General features: G+C 38.8%; 1 protein-coding gene across 3 annotated transcripts in view; it reads left to right on the top strand.

Annotated features, from left to right (window-relative positions):
- FMN1 (formin 1) overlaps positions 1–19,742 on the top strand; it is a 580,566-nt gene that overhangs the window by 161,270 nt on the left and 399,554 nt on the right. For 2 of the 3 annotated variants that reach the window (XM_006883051.1, XM_006883053.1), the window contains one exon: positions 701–818. The exons of the other annotated variant lie outside the window; for it this stretch is intronic. In XM_006883051.1, the coding sequence (XP_006883113.1) occupies positions 701–818 (118 nt within the window). The remainder of the gene's footprint in view (positions 1–700; positions 819–19,742) is intronic. 3 annotated transcript variants of the gene reach the window in all.

Genomic DNA, 19,742 nt, shown 5'->3' with positions numbered 1-19,742 from the left:
CTATACCTGATCCTCTGGTGGGTTTTCAGAGATAGTGAATTGCATGGGAGGAGATTGACTATCCTCCTCCCACAAAGATGTCCAATGGACTACTCAATGTCATTTTGCTGTCGAGTTGGAACTGACTCATAGCTGACCTCCCATTAGGTTTCTGAGGCTGTAAATAACACTGGAGAAGATTGTCCGTCTTTCTCCCATGAAGCAGCTGGTGGATTCCAACTTTGGGTTAATAGTGCTGTGCCCCGAGGAACTAGAACTTCCTATGTCTTGAGCTATAATGTATATGGAAAGTGCAAAATATGAATTATTGAATGGAGATCCGTATGCTTTGTAACTTTGCATGCATATCACAAAAATAATTAATAAAACCCCCGAACATTGGAGTTGTGTAGGATGCCTTTGTAGACATTCCTATAAACTCTGTGTCCTGACATCAAAGTGGCTTATTTTCTTTGTACAGTTATATGATAAAAAGCCATCTATAAAGGGTTGTGTAATGCTTACCCTTGAATTGGTTTTTATTTTTCACCTCTGTGTTTCTAGAAAAAGATCATACTGTAATGAGACAGTGTCTCAGTTTTTGGTAGTAAGAGAAATGTGCACTTGGTCATGAATGTTAGGAGAGTTATTAGTGTGTTTTCAGTAACTAATTGATTCTGAAAGTATTTAATTTAACTGTCTTTGCTCCTTGTTTCAACAGCCAGACCAAAGCCCCACTGAGCAGGACGACAGGACTCCTGGCAGACTCCAAGCTGTCTGGCCACCCCCAAAAACAAAAGACGCTGAAGAAAAAGTAGGATTGAAGTACACTGAAGCAGGTAAAGTGAAAGGAAACCAGGTACCCAGGAATGAATCTCTTGCTGTAAAGGCTTTTTAGTTTTAGTTCAGTAGACTCTCAGAATTTGGGTTTTGTTTCCTTCTAAAATGCAACTGCTGAAGTCTTTTCTTTTAAGATTTGCTGTTAAAGTGAGCCATACACATTTATCGCAAGTAAATCTCTTACAGATGAAAGGTGAATGCAATCGAATGAATGAATGGAGGGACTATGTGTAAATTAGGAGAACCTTTGGGGAACTAATAGACAGGGTAGATGACAAATTCCTTATGACACAGTTGGTTAGCCCTCTTATAGTGTTGATGTGAGCTGGCAGTGTTGCTAAAAGAGGCAGAGTAGGATTCTCCAGAGCTGTAATCTGATTTGCTATTTACCTTTGAGTAATGCTTTTGAGCCAAAAGAACCTTGTGCAGAGTGAATGTACAGATACCATATCAGTTATTCTTTCGCTTTTGTTAGACAAAGCTTTATTTAATGCATGACCAATTTGAAGCAATCCAACTCCCTGGAACCCTTCCCAGGAACATGAATCTATTTTAAATGGAATGGGACTCGAAATGTTGGTTGGGTTTTTTTGGTGTTTTTTTTTCTCCCCCCTGTTTTAAATGCAATGTTTGCATGAATTTAAAATACTAAGACAATGGCTATGTCTTTATTTCATATAACTATAACTGTATTTCATATAGCTATATCTTAATTTCATGTATCTTTTTATATGTTTATCAATAATGTGTCTGACACACTTTTGTCTTTTTCGTTTTCTCTGAAAATTGGCTTGTATTTTGTTGCTGGTCTTAGACATATGTTCTTATTTAGATAAATCTGGTAATAAAACTCACTGCTTTCAAGTTTTTTCAGATTAACCTTAAATCAGGTTTTCCAAGGCTATAAATGTACAGGAGAAGACTGACCATCTTTCTCCTTTGGAGTGGCTGGTGGATTTGAAATGCCAACCTTTTGGTTAATAGCCCAATATGGGTGGTATAGTAGTAAGAAGCTGCACTGCAATCCCAAAAGCATGTGGTTTGAATGCACCAGCTTCTTCATGGGATAAGGATGAGCAATGGTTCTAACTCAACAACTAGAGGAAAAGAATTCTTCTCATTTCTGCTATTTAATAAACATAAGTAGATCAAAGTTCATATGGCCCACAAGGCAAGATTCTTAAGCATTATTACCAATTCATTTCAGTGATTGAAAACATTGCTAGTTGAGCTCAAGGTCAACATCCTAATCCTTCACAGCCTCACTTAGTCTCTTATTTTGACCTTCCCAAGACCTTGCCTAGACTTTATAACATTTTTTCCTACAATGCCTCATTTATAGAATGAAAAGATCCTTACCAAGGAGCCATTTTGTTGTTAAGTCTTCATTCCCACATTTGATCTTCTAAAATTGAAGTGACTGGTTGCGATATGAAGTAGCATGCTAAGTATTTTCTCAATCTGGTATAGTTTGGATGATTAAAAGAGTATTCTAGTGAAAACAAAAGTTTTGGTTTGTATTGACAAACTTTGTCTTCTCTCCACCGATGAATCATGGCTATCTTCCTTGTATTCATGGACATTTGCTGAATAAGAAGGAAGTACAGGTTAGAATGATTTTTCCCCTTTATCTAAAGTAATAATTGGGAATTTGTGGCTAATAAACTCAGTAACATAAAGGCAGAGGTTCAAGCTCACCTAGAAGAACCTTAGAAGAAAAACATGATGTCTTTCTCCTGTCCTACATTTTAGAAAGTCTTCTGTAAACTAAGAATATATTTCTACCCTGACCCTTGGAGCCAACATGACTTATCACAGTAAACAAAAATATTTCGTGTATTTCTTCATACTTGCTTCTGTCTTCCATTCCTAGAGTCTTGAGAGTAATATAGTCTATTTGTTTTGTTTTGTTGGTTTTCCAGTAATGAGCTGTGTTCCCAGAGCTTTTTAAGGTTTTGGATAAGTTGGGAATGGGAAGAGGAGACAGTTTAAGTGATTCTGTTGTGTGGACTCTACGGATACTTTTCTATAATAAGAGGCTCAGCCATTGTCTGAAAAAGGCAACTAGCACTCCAGCCAGCGCCCTTGGCTTGGCCGAGCGATGGCACATATTGCTCTCCTCAGCTGCTTGAGATACTTGTAAGTGCTCAATATTCTGCTAGTATACTTTTACTCACAAATCAGGACTGACTGATTGGAATAGCTGACTCTGCTGAGTTTCTGAGGCCGCAAATCGCACAGGAGTAGATAGTTTGTCTTCCTCCTGAGGAGCCGCTGGTGGATTTGAAATGCCAGGAAAGCTCAGCTGTTGGCTTAGCAGTGTAACTCCCTAAGGACGAGGCTACCAGAGCTCCCCAATATATGTTCATTCACTTACTCTTTGCTGTCCATTTGGAACCAACTTGTAAGTGACCCTCCAAGGTGTTTGGGGGAGGTAGTGGTTAGGAATTGTGCTGTCAACCCAAAGACATGAGGTTTGGGTCCACCAGCTACTCCGTATATGAAAGATGGCCAGTCTCCTCTCATGTGATTAACACCCTCTGAAAATTTGCTGGAAGGTCGGCTATGAGTCATTTCCAGCTCAGCAGCACATACAACAGTAAATCACATGGGAAGAGCTTGATCTTCTAGATCATCTTTCTCTTCTAGAATCACTGGTGGGTTTGAACCCCAAAGAGGTACAACTTCTCTGGAATATGCCACCAGAACTCTCTAATACAAGTTGTTATTGTTGTTGAGTACCATCAAGTTGGAATCAACCCATAGGTGACCTTCTAGCAGGTTTTCAAAGACTTTCAATCGCATGAGAGGAGATTGTACATCTTTCCCCTCTGAAACAGCTAGTGGATTTGAACCATGTTCCTTTGGAATTACAGTGCAGAGCTGAACAAGAACGACCTCTTGCCTAGAGGAAACTTATTTTTAACCTGTTATTCAAAGTTAGCATATTTACTTTGTCGTATGTTAAAAATAAAGACATAACAAAGATGTAAGACATCTTTGGTATTCTAAAAGTTATTTGTTCAAACACCTGGTGTCTTGAAATAATTTAGTTTGTAATTTAACATATAGTTTCATTTTACAGTGGTTTTCTGGTCTGAGGGAAATGCATTTTTTTCGCACCCTAAACACAGAGTTCTGGAGGTGTAATGGATTGCACTGCCAACCAAAAGATCGATGGCTAAAACCCATAAACCCCTCTGTGGGAAAGATATAAACAGTGTTTTCCTTTAAAGATTTACATCTTTGGATACCCAGTGGAGGGTCACCATGTATCAGGGTTCGGTTTGGGTATGGTGAACCCAGAAATGGAGTAATTAGAGTCTAGATACTTGAAGATACCTAAAGTTAAATGTATCTGAAGTCTTGTAGTCTCACATTGCTAGAACTATTTAGGATTTTGTTTTGGTGGTTTTTTTTTTCCTTAGAGAGTTTGTTGTTAAGTACCATCTAATTGACTCGATCTCAAAGTTACCTTATGTTTTGTAGAATGAAACTCTGCCCTGTCCTGCACCATACAGTCTCCCAGTGGGTGCTTCACGGGTAATGATTAAGCCTGTCCATTGTTTCATTGACTGTGTCAGTCCATCTTGTTTAAAATTTTCCTGTCCTTCACTCATCCTTTAATTTTCCAAGCTTGAAGCCCTTTCCCAAGGGCAGACCCCTCCAAATAACATACCCAAAATATGTAAGGTGAAATCTCACCACCTTTGTGTGTGTGCATCCTGCCTGTCCTATTTTGCAGTCAGATTTGTCTGCATTTAGAAGTCCATGGAGTATTCAATGTTCTTCACCAACACTGCAATTCAAAGGTATCCATTTTTCTTTAGTCTTTTTTTTTTATTCACTATCCAACTTTTATACATATATGAAGCAATTGAAAATCATGGCTTGGGTGAGGTGTGCCTTAGTCTTTAGACTGACAGCCTTGCTCTTTAGCACATTAAAGATGTCCTTTACAATAACTTTATCTAATGCAGTGAGTCTTTTGATATCTTCTTTGCTACTTAGTGTGTTAGCTATTAAGTCAGTATAATGGGAGGGCAGACTCAAGCATTTGTATTTCATATGTGCTGTGTGGATTTCATGCTATTCACATCCAATTCTCTGGCCACCCTGGGGAAAAGATTTATTTATTTGTCATGAGCCCATGCTGTCTTTATACTGTCTGCACTCACTTGAGTCTGGTGCCTTGATGACATTTTATTCAGAAGCTATTACTTGACACCAAAGAGAGGACCAAAGGAAAGGTGTCGTTGGTAGACCTTAAGGCTTGAAAGAGATCTTGAGCAAAAGAGAGAGGACTGCCTGATGGGAGCACTGGCCATCAGCAGAGGGATTGCAACCCAGCCATGGTGATTTGGTGGAGAAGGCAGCCGTGGTGGTGTTCTTAGGTGCCTTTGAGTCAAGTACGACTCATAGCAACCCTTTGAACAACAGAGCTGAATCCCAATCTATTCTATGCCATCCTCACTATCTCTGATAACCTTGGGCCCACTGCTACCGTCACTGTGTCAATTGATCTTGATGGGAGTCTTCCTCTCTTTTGCTGAAATTTTTTACTGCTTGTTAAGACATAAAAATAAATATCATTACGTTGTTTTCCTCAGAATCATCATGGGGAAATGGGGTTAATATTTGTGGGATTAAAATAATACCATTTGGTGGTGACCTAACTGTCCCAGGAATGAGAGAGAAAAAATTAAAAGAGGGAAAGTTCTTATGTTTTCTGAAACAAAATTAGCTGTGAATATTTGGTTTCTCTTGTAATGTTACCGTTCCTGGGAAATGGTGGTGTGTAAAAGCTTTGCTGTATGTGAGGGCCACGGCTCTTACAGGAAAGGGGACCTAGCATGAGATGTTATTGTACATAAGCAATCTGCAGAAGCTTATCACACCGCCAGAACCTCAGGACACCTCTGAAATCTTTCCCTTTAAAATATTTGGAATTGAAATAGAGAAATACCCATCCCTCAGCTTGTAAGGTCCACCTCCACTCTGGCTTGTTTTCAATTTGAATTCCTTTTGTTACAGAATGGTTAGAGCTGTTCACCACCCTTCCTGGTGAGTCAGACAGCCTTGCTTTACCAGTTAAGTAGAGCTAGAAATAGCTCAGAATGTTTAATTACCCTACTGTACTTTGAGTTTTAATTTCTTCATAGCCAACAGGCTGTGTAAGATATTAATGAATTTTTCTTTATAGTATGCATCCAGAGAAATTACCATAAGTATCTTCTTTCACTACCTAGGCGATGGGTGTGTTTGTTGTATATCATTTAGATCTTTGTGATAGGCTATCATCACTTGCATAGAGTGATCTTGATAGACCTGAAATTGAAAACTACACAGATGAGCGATTAGGAGAAACTTGTAGTTTCTGGGCATAGAAGAATTACCACAGGACAGTCACGGATAAATGGATAAGCCTGGTTTTCACTAGTTTACTAAGCTATAGATTGGAAGATTAACTCCTCTTATGCTAATGGGGCTGGAGCTTGATATTAAAGAAAAGGAATCCCAGTGTGTGGTCAGCAGCTCAGAAAAGATCTTGGGCAGAAGAAGGGAGTAGACCTAAGAAATTTAAATAGTCAGGACTTGTGGAATGTTAAAAGTATTAGAAATATTTTAGTTCATTCAATTCATTTTCCAGAGAACCCTGAAGAGCATAGTCTCTAAAGTCTCAGGCTCCTAATCGAAAGGTTGGCAGTTTGGATCCACTGGGTGCTCCAAGGAAGAAAGATGGCTGTCTCCTCCCTTAGAACAGAATTCTAGCCACAGAAGCCTCATGAATAATTGATATGAGTGAGAGTCAACTTGCCAGCAGTGAGTTTAGGTTTTGGGTTTTTATTTTATGAATTAGATCTAGAAAGGTTATAACTTTACTGAGTGCACATGTTGTTGTTATTTGACCTCTAGATGCCTGTGACTCACAGCAATCCTGTGTGCAGTAGCTCTGAACCCTGCCCTATCTTGACCCAATTTCATTGTCTCCGACACACCTACCCCTGTTACCCCAGTTAGCAAATCTATCTCATCCAGAGTCTCCCTCCCTTGCACTGTCCCTCTACCCTTCCAAGCATGGTGTCCTTCTCCAAAGACTGGTCCCTCCTGGCAACGTGCCCAAGCATCATTAATAAATAAACTGACACTACAGTTTGGAAAAGATCACAATGCCACGTGGGGACAGGGGAAAGCGTAGGTTGGAGAATAGATCCCTTGCCCCAGTTCATATACCATTATTTTAAGGTCCCAAAAGGAAAGCATGGAGGGGAGGGAGAAGGAAACTTTAAGAATTATACTGACTGGAAACAAAAATTTAGGACCTAACTTAGTCAAGTAAATAATAAAGGGGAGCATATGAGGCTCTCTGGGAACATCTGGAGAAATTGACTTGGTAATTTCTTGCTGCTTTTTGACCTCTATATAAAAAAAAAAAAATTCAAAGGAATTTTAATGATACCTTTAATACTATAGAGACTCACTTAAGTAATTGAAAGCAACTGAAAATGCTTCTGGTCTTAAAAAATTCAGTTAGGGCTTATTTAATCAACTCTTGTTACACTACAATTTCTCTGTTGCAATGCATTATCCAAAGGCCAAATTTTAAGTCAATGTGGACAGGATACCAGTATATGTTTGTAAAGAGTCCTGGTGGTACAGTGGTAAAGCACTCATCAGCTGGTGGGTTTGAACTCACAAGCTTCTCCTCAGGAGAAAGATGTGGGAGTCTCTGTCTGCAAAGTTTAGCACAAAGCAAACCCATTGCTGCAGAGTTTCAAGTCCTCGTGACCTCACAGGGCACCTGAGACTAATCTTGATGAAACAGAATGCCACACCCCCTTCTCCTATACAGCAAATAGTGGGATCACTGCTGACCTTTGTGTTACCAGCCTATAACGCTTAACCAGCACTCCAGGGTTCCCTCCAAAGATTACAGCACTGAGAACCTATGGGGGATTACTCACTGAAATCCTATGGGGCAGTTCTCTGTCTTACAAGGTAGCTGTAAAGTGGAATCAATTTGATGGCAGTGGGTTATATTTTAGTTACTCTATTGGGCCTTAGAGAAAATGGAATGAAGCCATCAAATCCGTTTTGGGATTTCTTTTGCACAAATGAAGATAAACTTTTATATAATGGAGTCTGTGCCACAGTTTTAAGGAGCCCTAGTGACACAAGGTTGAACTCAACTGCTAATTGAAAGGTTGATGATTCGAATCCATCAGCAGTTTCATAGAAGAAAACATCTGACAGTCTGTTTCCATAAAGGTGACCATGTAGGAAAGCTATGGGATAGTTGTGCTTTGTTGTAGATAGGATTGTAGTGAGGCAGAATCCACTTGTGGGCCCACAGCACCAGCATTCAAGAAGCTCACTTTCCCCTTCCCTTTTAAAAACTCATATTTTTTCCTCAAAGGCGATCATAGCTTAGTTTCATCTATTTTTGAACTTTATGTAAAGGAACTATTTCTGTCTGACTTCTTTTCTTGAACACTATGCATGTGAGAACCGTGCCTGTTGCTGTAGGCAACTGCTGTTCACTTACTTGCTTTTCTATACGTAAGAGTCTGTATGTAGGAGGTCACTATATTATGTATGTGTATGTATATGGTTTTGTGTGTTTATGATGTGTGTATGTATATGTGTGTGTACACACACACACACACACACACACACACTCACACACTATCTTGCTTGCTGAAAGTGAGGAGGAATTGAAGCACTGTTGCAGAAGATCAAGGAATGCAGCCTTCAATATGGATTCCATCTCAATATAAAGAAAACAAAGATTCTTACCACTGGACCAATAGGCAGCATCATGATGGATGGAGAGGAGATTGAAATTGTCAACAGCTTCATCTTGCTTGGATCCACAATTAACACCCTTTGTACCAGCAGTAAGGAAAAAAGATGTATTGCTGTAGGAAAATCTGTAGTTAGGGACTTCTCCAACTTATTGAGGAGTCAATTTGAGGACTAAGGTGCATCTGATTCAGGCTGTGGCCTTTATGATTACTTGCTATGTATCTGAGAGCTCAACAATGAATAAGGATGACAGGAAAAGATTGAAGCCTTTGAACTGTGGTGTTAGAGAAGAGCACTGAACATCCAATGGACGACCAAAAGAACAAACATATATGTCTTGGAAAGGGTGCCACTGGAGTGTTCTTTGGAGGCAAGAATGATGAAACTTTGCCTCACATATTTTGGACATGTTGCTAGAAGGTGCTATTCCTTGGAGAAGGACAGGATTCTGGGAAAGGTGGAGGATCAGCAAAGGAAAGGAAAACCCTCAACTAGGTGGATTGACATGGTTACTGCCACAGTGGGCTCTTGTGTGTCAGGAAGTGTGAGGATGACACAGAATAGAACAGGGTTCAGATCTTTTGTTCATAGAGTCGCTATGAGTCGTACTCTACAACCTAACAACAACAACAACAATGCTATCTGTAGGAGTCTATATATGACTATATCACAATTTAGTCACAAGGTGTAATTTTTAAACTGTAGGAAAAAGTATAAATGAAAAATAAGTCTCTTCATTTCAAAAGATACCACATTAAAAAGGCTTGAATAGAGCAAGATAAAATGTGGAACAAAATTAAAAAAAAAAAATGGTCAGACTTACTGGTCCAGCAGACAGAGAAGACCCCCAGTACTATGGTCCTTAGTCACTCCTCAAACCTGGAACAAAATTTGCCTCTGTGGTTCAACTTGTAGTCAAACAACAGAGATCCCTATACGATGAACAGTAACACCATTGGAGGAACTCACTCTTCAGGAAAATCAGCCATAAGATTACACGTTTGCACAAGGTCAAAGCTCAGAAAGCAGGAAGAGGGAGAATTAATGCAAATGAGCATTATAGAAATAAAATGGGAAGAGTGTGGTTATATTGTGTGTATTGTAATTAATGCTGCAAAACAAAATGTGCATAGATGGTTAAATGGAAAACTAATTAGCTTTGTGAATTTTCACTTAAATTCCTTTAAACCAAAGCAGCAGCCGAGGAAGAATTCTGAGTTCTTATCTTTGTTTCCTAGGTTCCCAGTTTTGTTTCTCCAGAGCAGCTGATAGCAGGCTCACATATAGCCTGCTCAATATACTCTATGTACAATCAAGCAATATAGAAATGTAAATGATTAAAACCTTAACACTTTCACCTGAAGCTGTAAGAAACAATCCTGTTCTGTATTAACCAGAACTTATAATCACTCTTGTAACTGACTAGTGGTGAGATTTTCCTTTGCTGTCTGCTAAGTGCCCACTTCTCTTCCTCTTTGTTTAATCTATTGTAAGCATTTTATTAGGATAGAAAGTAAGTTTAATGGAACAGGTTACTTTGTCTTTCAGCATGAAACAATAGAAACGGCTGAAGCTTTGAAAAGACATGCTTTTCCTTTCTTAGAACTGTTATAATGTTTCATGATCTTTATGTACAATTCAGATGGTGCCTAAGGTAGAGGGAACAACAGATTCATGCATCATGCTCCATTCAAACCCCCAATGATTCTTGTCAGTTTCTTGGATAGTATTTGACTTATTTGAATGCACTTAACATACATACCCACAGAATGATGTCTCAGATGTGCAATTTAAATAGAATAAAAATGCAGTTTGATTATGACCACATTGTACATGGAATTCTGATATTAGCTTCCCCCCCCTCTTTTACAACAAATCTGGTACCTTAAATGTCAATATGTACAGAATTCTCTCATTCTGACTGACTGTTTTAATGCTTTCATGGTAATTCCTTAAAAAGCTCACTCATATACTCGCTGTCATTGGATGAGTTCCGACACATAGCAACTTTTCATTAGATTTCCAAGGCTGCAAGTTCTAATGGGAGAGTCTGCTCATATTTCTCCCGCCAAATCATTGGTGAATTCAATTGCTAGAGAATTACAGCCTTTGGTTAGAAGTGCAGCTCAATGGGGACTTCTCCACAGCTCTGCAAGTCTGCATTGACTTGACAGCAGCAGTGTTTTTGTTTGTTTAACCTTCATAGAAGCAAATCGTCACATCTTCCTTTTGTGACTGGCCAAGACCTCCAAAACAAAGTTGAAAAATAGCATACAGTATACTTCTTTAGTGCTTTGGTGGAGTAGTCTTTGTTGCACTCCTACCTAGAGAATGTATGACTTTAGTGGTTCGAATCCACCAGCAGCTCCACAGGAGAAAGATGAGTGATATTCTCCTGTTACAGTTTGTCACCTCAGAGACCCAGTGGAGGATCACTATGACCCAGTGCAATGAGTTTGAGAATTTTTTCTGAACCTTTACACACACAGTTTGATTTTAATTTTTTGTGAGTATAGGTTCTGAAATTACCAGGTGATTTTCTTCTTAAATCTGGTTATCAAGTCACTTGCATTCTAGATTGATCGGGGTAGAATCATCACTACATTCCTGAGATGTGTCTTATTTGATTATGTGGATGTGCTGGACTTGAATTGCTAATTTTTCTGATCATTTTACTTGAGGAAGAGTTTTAGGCAAAAATAAACTTTTCAAAACTTAAGATAAAGGGAAGTAGGGGATGATTTCTTTATCTGAAATGACAAATTATATAGAGGCATGGAACAGTATATTTGTTAAACTAGAAATAAACAATTAAGGTTGCATAGTGGAATGTACTTGGGGCGGTGGGAGGGGTGCGGGGGGGATTGTGTACCAGGGAGAGAGTGTTTATTTTACTTTTCAAAGACAGGAGTGAATTAGGGTGAGGTGGGAGGCTGGGCGGGAGAGAACTGCAGCAATGAATGAATGGAAATCCAAAATCTCTGTAAATGTTCATTAAAATTATTAAAATAAAAAAATTACAAAAAATCATTTACAAATATGTCCTCTGCTCTTTTCTGGTGATGATTTAATTTACTTCCTTTTTTATATGAATTTTTTAAATTCATTTTAATGAACATTTACAGAGATTTTGGATTTCCATTCATTCATTGATTGTTGCACTTTTCTCCCTGCCCACCCCTCCCCACCCTCCCCACTCCCAGTTCGCTCCTCTCTTTGAAAAGCAAAAGAAAAATTCTTTCTTTGGTATACAATTCCCCTGCACCCCTCCCACCACCCCAGTACACTCCACAGTGTAACCTTGATTTTTTTTTTCTTTCTTAATTCTGAGACTATTCCAGTGTACCACCATTTAAGATAAGTAGATGTGAACATTGAGAACAAGCCCCTCTTGTCTCTTGAGCTGTATGGCACAGTTAGGAGAACTCCTAGGGGATGTCCTTTGACTTGGTTAGAACACATGTCTATCTTGTGTTGTAATCTTAGACATTGCACACCAATGGCTGTGACATCAGAGATATTGCTGCTCTTCGATCATATCTGGCTCTTACTTAGTAACACGTTGTGCATTATTAATATCCAATACCTTGCTTCTATTAATTTACTAATTTAAATAATGTACTCATTTAATTTGTATTTAAATAATTTATTCATGAATGAAGATTCTTTTAGAAGGGTGTGGGAAAGGAGGGAGTTGGCAGAAGGTTGGACTTGAAGAGAAGGAAAATGTACACAGATAAACTGCAATGAGACATTCAGGATGTTCTCACGGGCACATAGTGTAACACAAAGGAGGATGTGCTACTTGAAACAGTTAGGGTAGGCGTCCTGAGCAATCAGAGAAGACTGTAGACTAAGTCAGGTGGAGGAAGGAAAGAGCAGAGTTTATCTAAAGAACTGTAAGTTACTTATTGTGATTGATACATGATGCAAGAGGGAATGAATTGTGAGGTGATATTGCTGAAGACTCAAAAGAGGATAGGTCTTACGGGGCAGAGGAAAATGGAGTATGCTGTACTACAAATATGCCTTGAGCTGTAGACAATGCTTGGAGCCATTGGAAAGGTGTCAGGCAGGAAATATCTTCACTGGGTGCAATTTTTATAAGTCTTCTATAGAGTTATTGATGATCAATACAGAGCTGAAGTTGAGGAAATGGCTTGAGAAAGTTGAGAAATCTTAAAACCATTTTTTGTTATGGTCCAGAGTCAATGGCACAGATGCACAGATGCATTAAAAATCTTTATTGTTCATGATATTTAGAGGTAGTAGGAAAAGATATAAGAAAAAAAATCTGTTGATACATTTAATTTCATTTTAGTTCATGCCTCAACCTTTTCTCTAGCTAAACCTATTGTCAGGACTATTCAAAGAAGAGAAGGAAACACTTCAAACCCTTCATTTCTTTGCCATAGCTGAAAGAATGCTTGACTTTAATAGTAATATATTATTATGTTTATGAGTTATATAATTCTTGTGTGCCTTTGTCTTGATTTGCCTCAAATGAATGCACTCAAGTAAAACCAGGTGTCTCAATCAAATTACCTAAAATGTAACTTGTGCAATAACCCACTTCTCTTTTTAATAATAAGAAATCGTCATTTTTTTTAACACTACAGATCTTACATTGCTTAATTTTTTTATGTTATACTGTCCTTCTCAGTATTCACTTAGAAGGGGGGAAATTGCAAAGTCTTTTTTTTTTATTTGGATATTTGGGATTAAGTCTGTGATTCCTACTTTCTGACAACATGCCCAAGTATCTTATTTTGTATGTGGGTGGAACCTATGTGAGCCAAAGAGAACTAATTGACACTGTCTTCTTTACCTTGATCTCATAAGTTTTCAGTCTTTGACATAGTACAATCTTATAATTGTTAAAATAATTTGTTTTAATGCAAAATACTTGAGTTTTCCTGCAGCCTAGTGATAAGAGTCCACGCTGCAATCCCAAAAGTACGTGAGATGGAGCTTATCAAAAGTCTTACCTCCAAGAAACAGCCTGGTTTTACCCTCTCCAGGACTGACCTGTTAGTTCTTCTTAGCAGTTCATTCATTTTAGGAAGAGATAAAGTTTCAATGAAATTAAAAGTTTACTGATTAATAGTTGTTGTAATGTGTTTTGATAGATTAAATACTAATAAAAATAACTATGATAATTCAGTCTGTAAGTTAGTGACTCTAAAATTCTCATTGTCACAGGAAATCTTATAAAATTATTTTTATATTTCTATTGCATGGGAATTAAGAGAGGGGATGTTCATAGGGTCTGTGTGAGTCCTACTCTACTCGATGGCACCTAACAATAACAACAAAAGGCATTCATGGGGAGGGGAAGGCATTCATGATGTTGTATTATTCTCAGGTAAAGTTTGTGATTTTTATTGTTCTCAGTGAAAGTTTGCAAAGCAAATCAATTCCCTTTAGCCATTTATGCATATTAGTTTTATGACATTAATTGCAGTTTTCACAATGTAATGTATTCTTTTTCCTCATTGTTATTACTACCTTTTATCTCTGTAAAAATGTTGTCTTCTGAGTTTTCTTCTTGGGCAGATCTTGCCCTTTTGATCTTGTGTGATTGATTATTTTAAGCAGTGATGGTGGTGTTCTCCTGTTGTTTGACTCAAAGTAGAGGTTCAGGTGTCAGTGAAGTTCCAGCTCCAAATGTTGACTAAAGAATATTGTCTCAGGGTTCTCCCAGTCTCTGCTAAACAGCTCAGCTTAAACATTTCTGTGTTTGTGAATTCTGCATTTCCCTCTGCTCCATCCAGGATCTCTGACTGGATCCCTTTCAACTTGGTCACCAGTGATGGTTTGTGTACCATCTGGCTGAGAGCAGTCTATTGCTTCTGGTCTCAGGTCATGGAGGTTGAGATTCTTGTGATCCAGTAGTTAATTAGACTAATTATTCTTTTTTAAAAAAATTTTACTTTTTTGTATTTATGTATTTATTTATTTATTGACTGATTGATTGGTAGGTATTATCAAATTGGATCTGACTGGTACAGGAGAAGATTGCCCCCCGTTCTCCAGCAGAGATTTGAACAGTGTACCTTTGGGATTGCAGTGCAACTTCTTGCCACTAGGCCACCAAAGCTCCCTTAAACTAATTATTCTTAATGCATCTTTACTTTTCCCTCTTTTTGTTCGTTACAGGGTTGTTTTTGTTGTTGTTAGGTGCCATCACATTGAGTCAACTTACAGCAATCTCATAAACAACAGATCTGAACCATGTCTTACCTTGTGCCATCCTCATCATCTCTGACATACTTGAGCACATTTTTGGAGCCACTGTATCAATCCAATGAATATCTTCCTCTTTTTAATTTACCCTCCACCTTTCTAAGCATGATAACTCCTCTTGAAGGAAAAACCTGTCATTGCAACATTCCCAAGGTTTGTGAGACAAAACTTGACTGACCATCCTTGCCTACAAGGAGCATTGTAGCTGCACTTGCTTCAAAACTTACCTGTTTATTTTTTTGGCAGCCCATGAGGACTATTTCCAAGATCACAGCTCTAAAGTATCAATTCTTCTGTCATTTTTATTCATCATCCAGTTCGACAGAGTTGAGATTCCAGAAGTGAATAAAAATTCAGATATTCTTAGGAGATAAAAAGGAACTATGTAAAATTCCTGCATCTTAAAACAGAGTTTGTATAATCCTACTTAAAAATAAATGGATAAGGCTAGCTCCATTTTAAGATTGAAATAATTTCATATTAAACTCTTGATATTTATTAATTTTTCAGACTTTATCCTTTGCAATTTTTTAAACTTGTAGTGAGTCATTTTATATGCCAATATGAAAATGTATGTTATTTTTAGAAACATTTTAGTTACTGTGTAAGGAAAAGATAATTCTAGTTCACACTTTGCAAAATACTGTATCAGAATCACCTGCAACTATGTTAAAAATATAATTTTCTGAGTCTTATCCAGGAATGTTAATATACATGATAGTAGTAGAGATTTATTGAACTATATATATAGCCAAGGCAAGTGAAAGAGGCTGGTTCATTTCCACAGGTGGCGATTCTGTTTCTCTTTCCTGAGGGCATGGCAGAGTTCCTTGACTTTGTGGCTGGCTGCCTAGTTTTCATTGGTTTTAACTGGAGCCTAAGGTTACAAGGGACATAGTTAAGTTCTTCAAGTATGAGCTTGCTCAGAATTCACTCCTGTCCCGCAGTGGTGTGGTCAGTGCCAATCTTTACAGGATACCAGAGAGAGAAGATTCTTTTGGACTGTCTCCTCTCTTTCTTCCTCCTGACTTAATTTTAAAGCCAGCTATGGAGTTGAAGGACTGAAGTTCTCTGAGAAAATGTGGACATAGACACCTCTCAAGTACAAAGAAGTTCTGTCATGTTGTGCTGTATCTGGAGAATCAGCCCGCTTCTGTTCTCAGGTAGGAGTTGGTCTTCCAGACCACTGAGCTTGGTCTGTATGAGGTTAGCAAGAAAGGAGTACAGTGCAGTTTGTGTCTCACTTACGTTACTTGTTAAATTTTAGTATACCTCAGAATTAAAGAGATCAGTTGCTGCTGAGTTCAAGGTCACTTTTAAAATAAGATATGAATGGTAACAACCTTAATAAAGATGTATAAATAAAAAACCAGAATGACATATAAAAAATACAGCAGAGGTTTTCTTAGAGAGTGGATTTTACTTTGTATATTTTTATAATTAAAATAATTTCTAAATTAAGTTATTCTTTCTGAAAGAAGTATTATGTACTTATGAATAGTACAAGTGGATACTTGATTTCTAGAAAAACAAGTAATTTCTTTTTTGCTATTATTATGATGTGTTAGCAAGTCACCTGCAACTCAAAGCAACGCTATGTACAACAGCTCTAAAGCCTGCCTTGTCCTGAACCAGACTTATTGACTCCAAGACACCTACCCCCGTTACCCTTGTTGTTGTTATGTGCCGTCGAGTTGCTTGCTACTCAAAGCGACCCTATGTCCAAGAGCCCTAAACCCTGCTCTATCCTGTGCCAACCTCATTGTCTCCAACACACCTACTCTCATTACCCCCAATTACTGAATTGATCCATCTCATCGAGGGTCTTCCTCTCCTGCGCTGCCCCTCCACCCTCCCAAACATGATGTCCCTCTCCAAGGACCAGTCCCTCCTTGCAACATGCCCAAAGAATGTCAGATGAAGCTTGAGAATCCTTGACTCCAAGGAGTATTTTGGCTTTACCCTCTCCAGGACAAACCTGTTTGTTCTCCTAACAGTCCATGGTATATTCAACACTCTTCTCCAGCACCACAGCTCAAAGGCATCAATTCTCTTGCTATCATTCCTAGTCACTGTCCAGCTCTCTGATGCACAGCACATAATTGTGAAGACTGTAACCCAGATCAGGCACACCTTAGACTCCAGCCTGACATCATTGCTCTTCAGTATTCTGAAGAGGTCCCTGACAACTGACTTTCTTTTTTTCCCTTTTTAAAAAATTTTTATTATTTTGTGTGTGTGTGTACCATCAAATTGGATCTGACTGGTACAGGAGGCGATTATTCCTCCTTCTCCAGCAGAGCATCTGGTGGATTCAAAACCACTTACCTCTGGGACTGCAGTTCAGCTTCTTGCCACTAGACTATGAGAGCTCCCTGGACAGCTGACTTTCCCAATGCAATTTGTCACTTGATTTCCTGGCTGCTGATACCAAGAGTGTTGACTGTGGAGCCAAATAAACAAACTGTTATCTCAATCTCTTCACCATCCATACTGATGCTGCCAATCAGCCCAGTGGTCAGAACCTTTGTTTTCTTGATGTTGAGCTTCAATCTGTATTGAAGGCTGCAGTCCTTGACTTTCTGCAGCAAGCGCTTCAGGTCCTCCTCAGTTTCAGCAAGCAGGGTTGTGTCATCTGCATAACGCAGGTTGTTGATGATTCTTCCACCAATCCTGATGCTATATTCCTCCTCGTACAGCCCGGTGTCTCGGATGATCTGTTCTGCATACAGATTGAAAAGGTATGGAGACAGAATACATCCCTTGCAGATACCTTCCCAATTTTGAACCATCCAGTGTCTCCCTGCTATGTTCTGAGGACTGCCTTTTGGTCCAAGTATAGGTTTTGCATAAGCACAATCAAATGTTCTGTGATTCCCATTCTTCTCAGAGTCAGCCATAGCCTGTTGTAATTACTGTATCAATTCATCTCATCTGGGGTCTTCCTCTCCTGCACTGTCCCTCCACCCTTCCCAGCATGATATCCTTCTCTAAGGATCAGTCCCTCCTGGCCACATGTCCAAAGAATGTGAGATGGAGCTTCAAAATCTTAGCTTTCAAAGAGAAATTTGCTTTCACTCTCTCCAAGACACACTTATTTGTTTTCTTGAAAGTGCATGGTATGTTCAAGGCTCTTCTCTAGCACCACAACTCAATGACATTGATTCTCCTTTTGTCATCCTTTGTCATTGTCCAGCTCTCTGATGCATAGCAGTAATTGCAAAGACCATGGCCTGGATCAAGCGCCCTCCTTAGTCTCGAGACTGACATCATTACTTCTCAATACTTAAAGAAATCCCTGACAGCAGATTTACCCAATGCAATTAGTATTTTGAATTTCTGACTGCTGGTGCCAAGAGTGTTGACAGTGAAGTTGAGCAAGCTGTAACTATTTCTAGAAATCATTAATAATAATATAATAACAACAGCTGTGGACATTGTGCTTTTATATATGTTGCATCCTATGGATATAAGGGAAACGAAATATATGGATTAAACAGTTTATATCCTTTCACCATACTACAGTTGGCTTGCTGGACAGCTAATCCAAGAAGTTAAACTCTAGGAATTATTATTATCGTGGTTAGGAATATAAGGCTAGTGATCACAGCAGTAAAAAGGAATTGATTCTCGCTTTAGTGTGATGGTTGTTTTTGGTATTTCCTAACAGATGGGAAGTGAGAGAGTGAAGTCGGGGATGACTTGAGGTCTGTGACCAGAGTCGTGGAAGAATGAAGTTGATTGTCATCTACCAAAGAACACAGAGACTGATAGTTGAGTGGGTTTGCAGGGGGAAGAGGAAGTAACATTTGTAATATCAATTTGACAAATAAAATGTTAAAGAGACATTTTGCCATATGAATATGGAGTTTGGAAGGAAGTCTTTTGAGCTATAGACACACTTGGGTGCCATCTACACATATAAAAGCTGACAGTTAAAAATTGTAGACTATGTAAGATGATAAATGTAGATGAAGAAGTGGAACCAGAAATGACCTGAGGAACTCCAGAAGGTAAGAACTACAGCAAGAAGGTGGAGAGGAAGACTGAGTACACTGGGAAAGACTAGCCAGATAAGTCGGAGCAAAGCCAAAGGCCTACAGGGTCTTGGATGCAAAGTAAAAACAGTGTATCAAGAAGAAGGGTGTAATTAACTGTTTCAAATGATAGAAAAAGAAAGGACTGAGGATTGACCATTGAACTTAGAAATCTGGAAGATACTGGTAATCTTCATACTTGAGGATATGAGTGAAGCAGTAGAAATAAAATCTAATCTGGAATAAGTTTAAGAGAGAATGATAGTCTAAAAAAACGGTCTTGAGAAATTTTCCTCTAAAAAGAAAAAAGGAAACAGGAATAGTAACCAGTGGGAAAGTAAGTGAGATCTAAAAACAATGATTACTTTAACTGATATGTGGGAAAGAATAGCATTTTTGCTTGCTGGAAATAAGGTCCAATAGGAAGGGTAAAATCAAAAGAAAGTGGATGAGGATCTTGGTGAGAAAGCTGAGAGAGATGGGTCTTCTCTGTACTGAGGGATTGTAGAGAAAGTCTTCTGTCATAATAATTCCAAGGTCAAAAGAGGTCAGTGTTGATGTTGCTTAATAGGAAGATGGGGTAGTGAGAGCATGTGGAAGTGTTTTAGCAGCTGTAGTTGTTGTTGTTATGTTGTTTTGTGCTGTCGAGTCGTTTCCTACTCATAGCGACCCTATGCACAACAGCTCTAAACCCTGCTCTATCCTGCGCCAACCGCACCGCCTCTGACACACCCATTCCGATTACCCCAGTCACCGAATCAATCCATCTCATAGAGGGTCTTCCCCTCCTGCGCTGTCCCTCCACCCTCCCAAGCATGATGTCCCTCTCCAAGG

The sequence above is a fragment of the Elephantulus edwardii genome, unplaced genomic scaffold (assembly GCF_000299155.1).
Source record: "Elephantulus edwardii isolate Elephantulus edwardi_28Jun2011 unplaced genomic scaffold, EleEdw1.0 scaffold00026, whole genome shotgun sequence".
NCBI lineage: Eukaryota > Metazoa > Chordata > Mammalia > Macroscelidea > Macroscelididae > Elephantulus > Elephantulus edwardii.
This window is presented reverse-complemented; position numbering and strand designations above follow the sequence as displayed.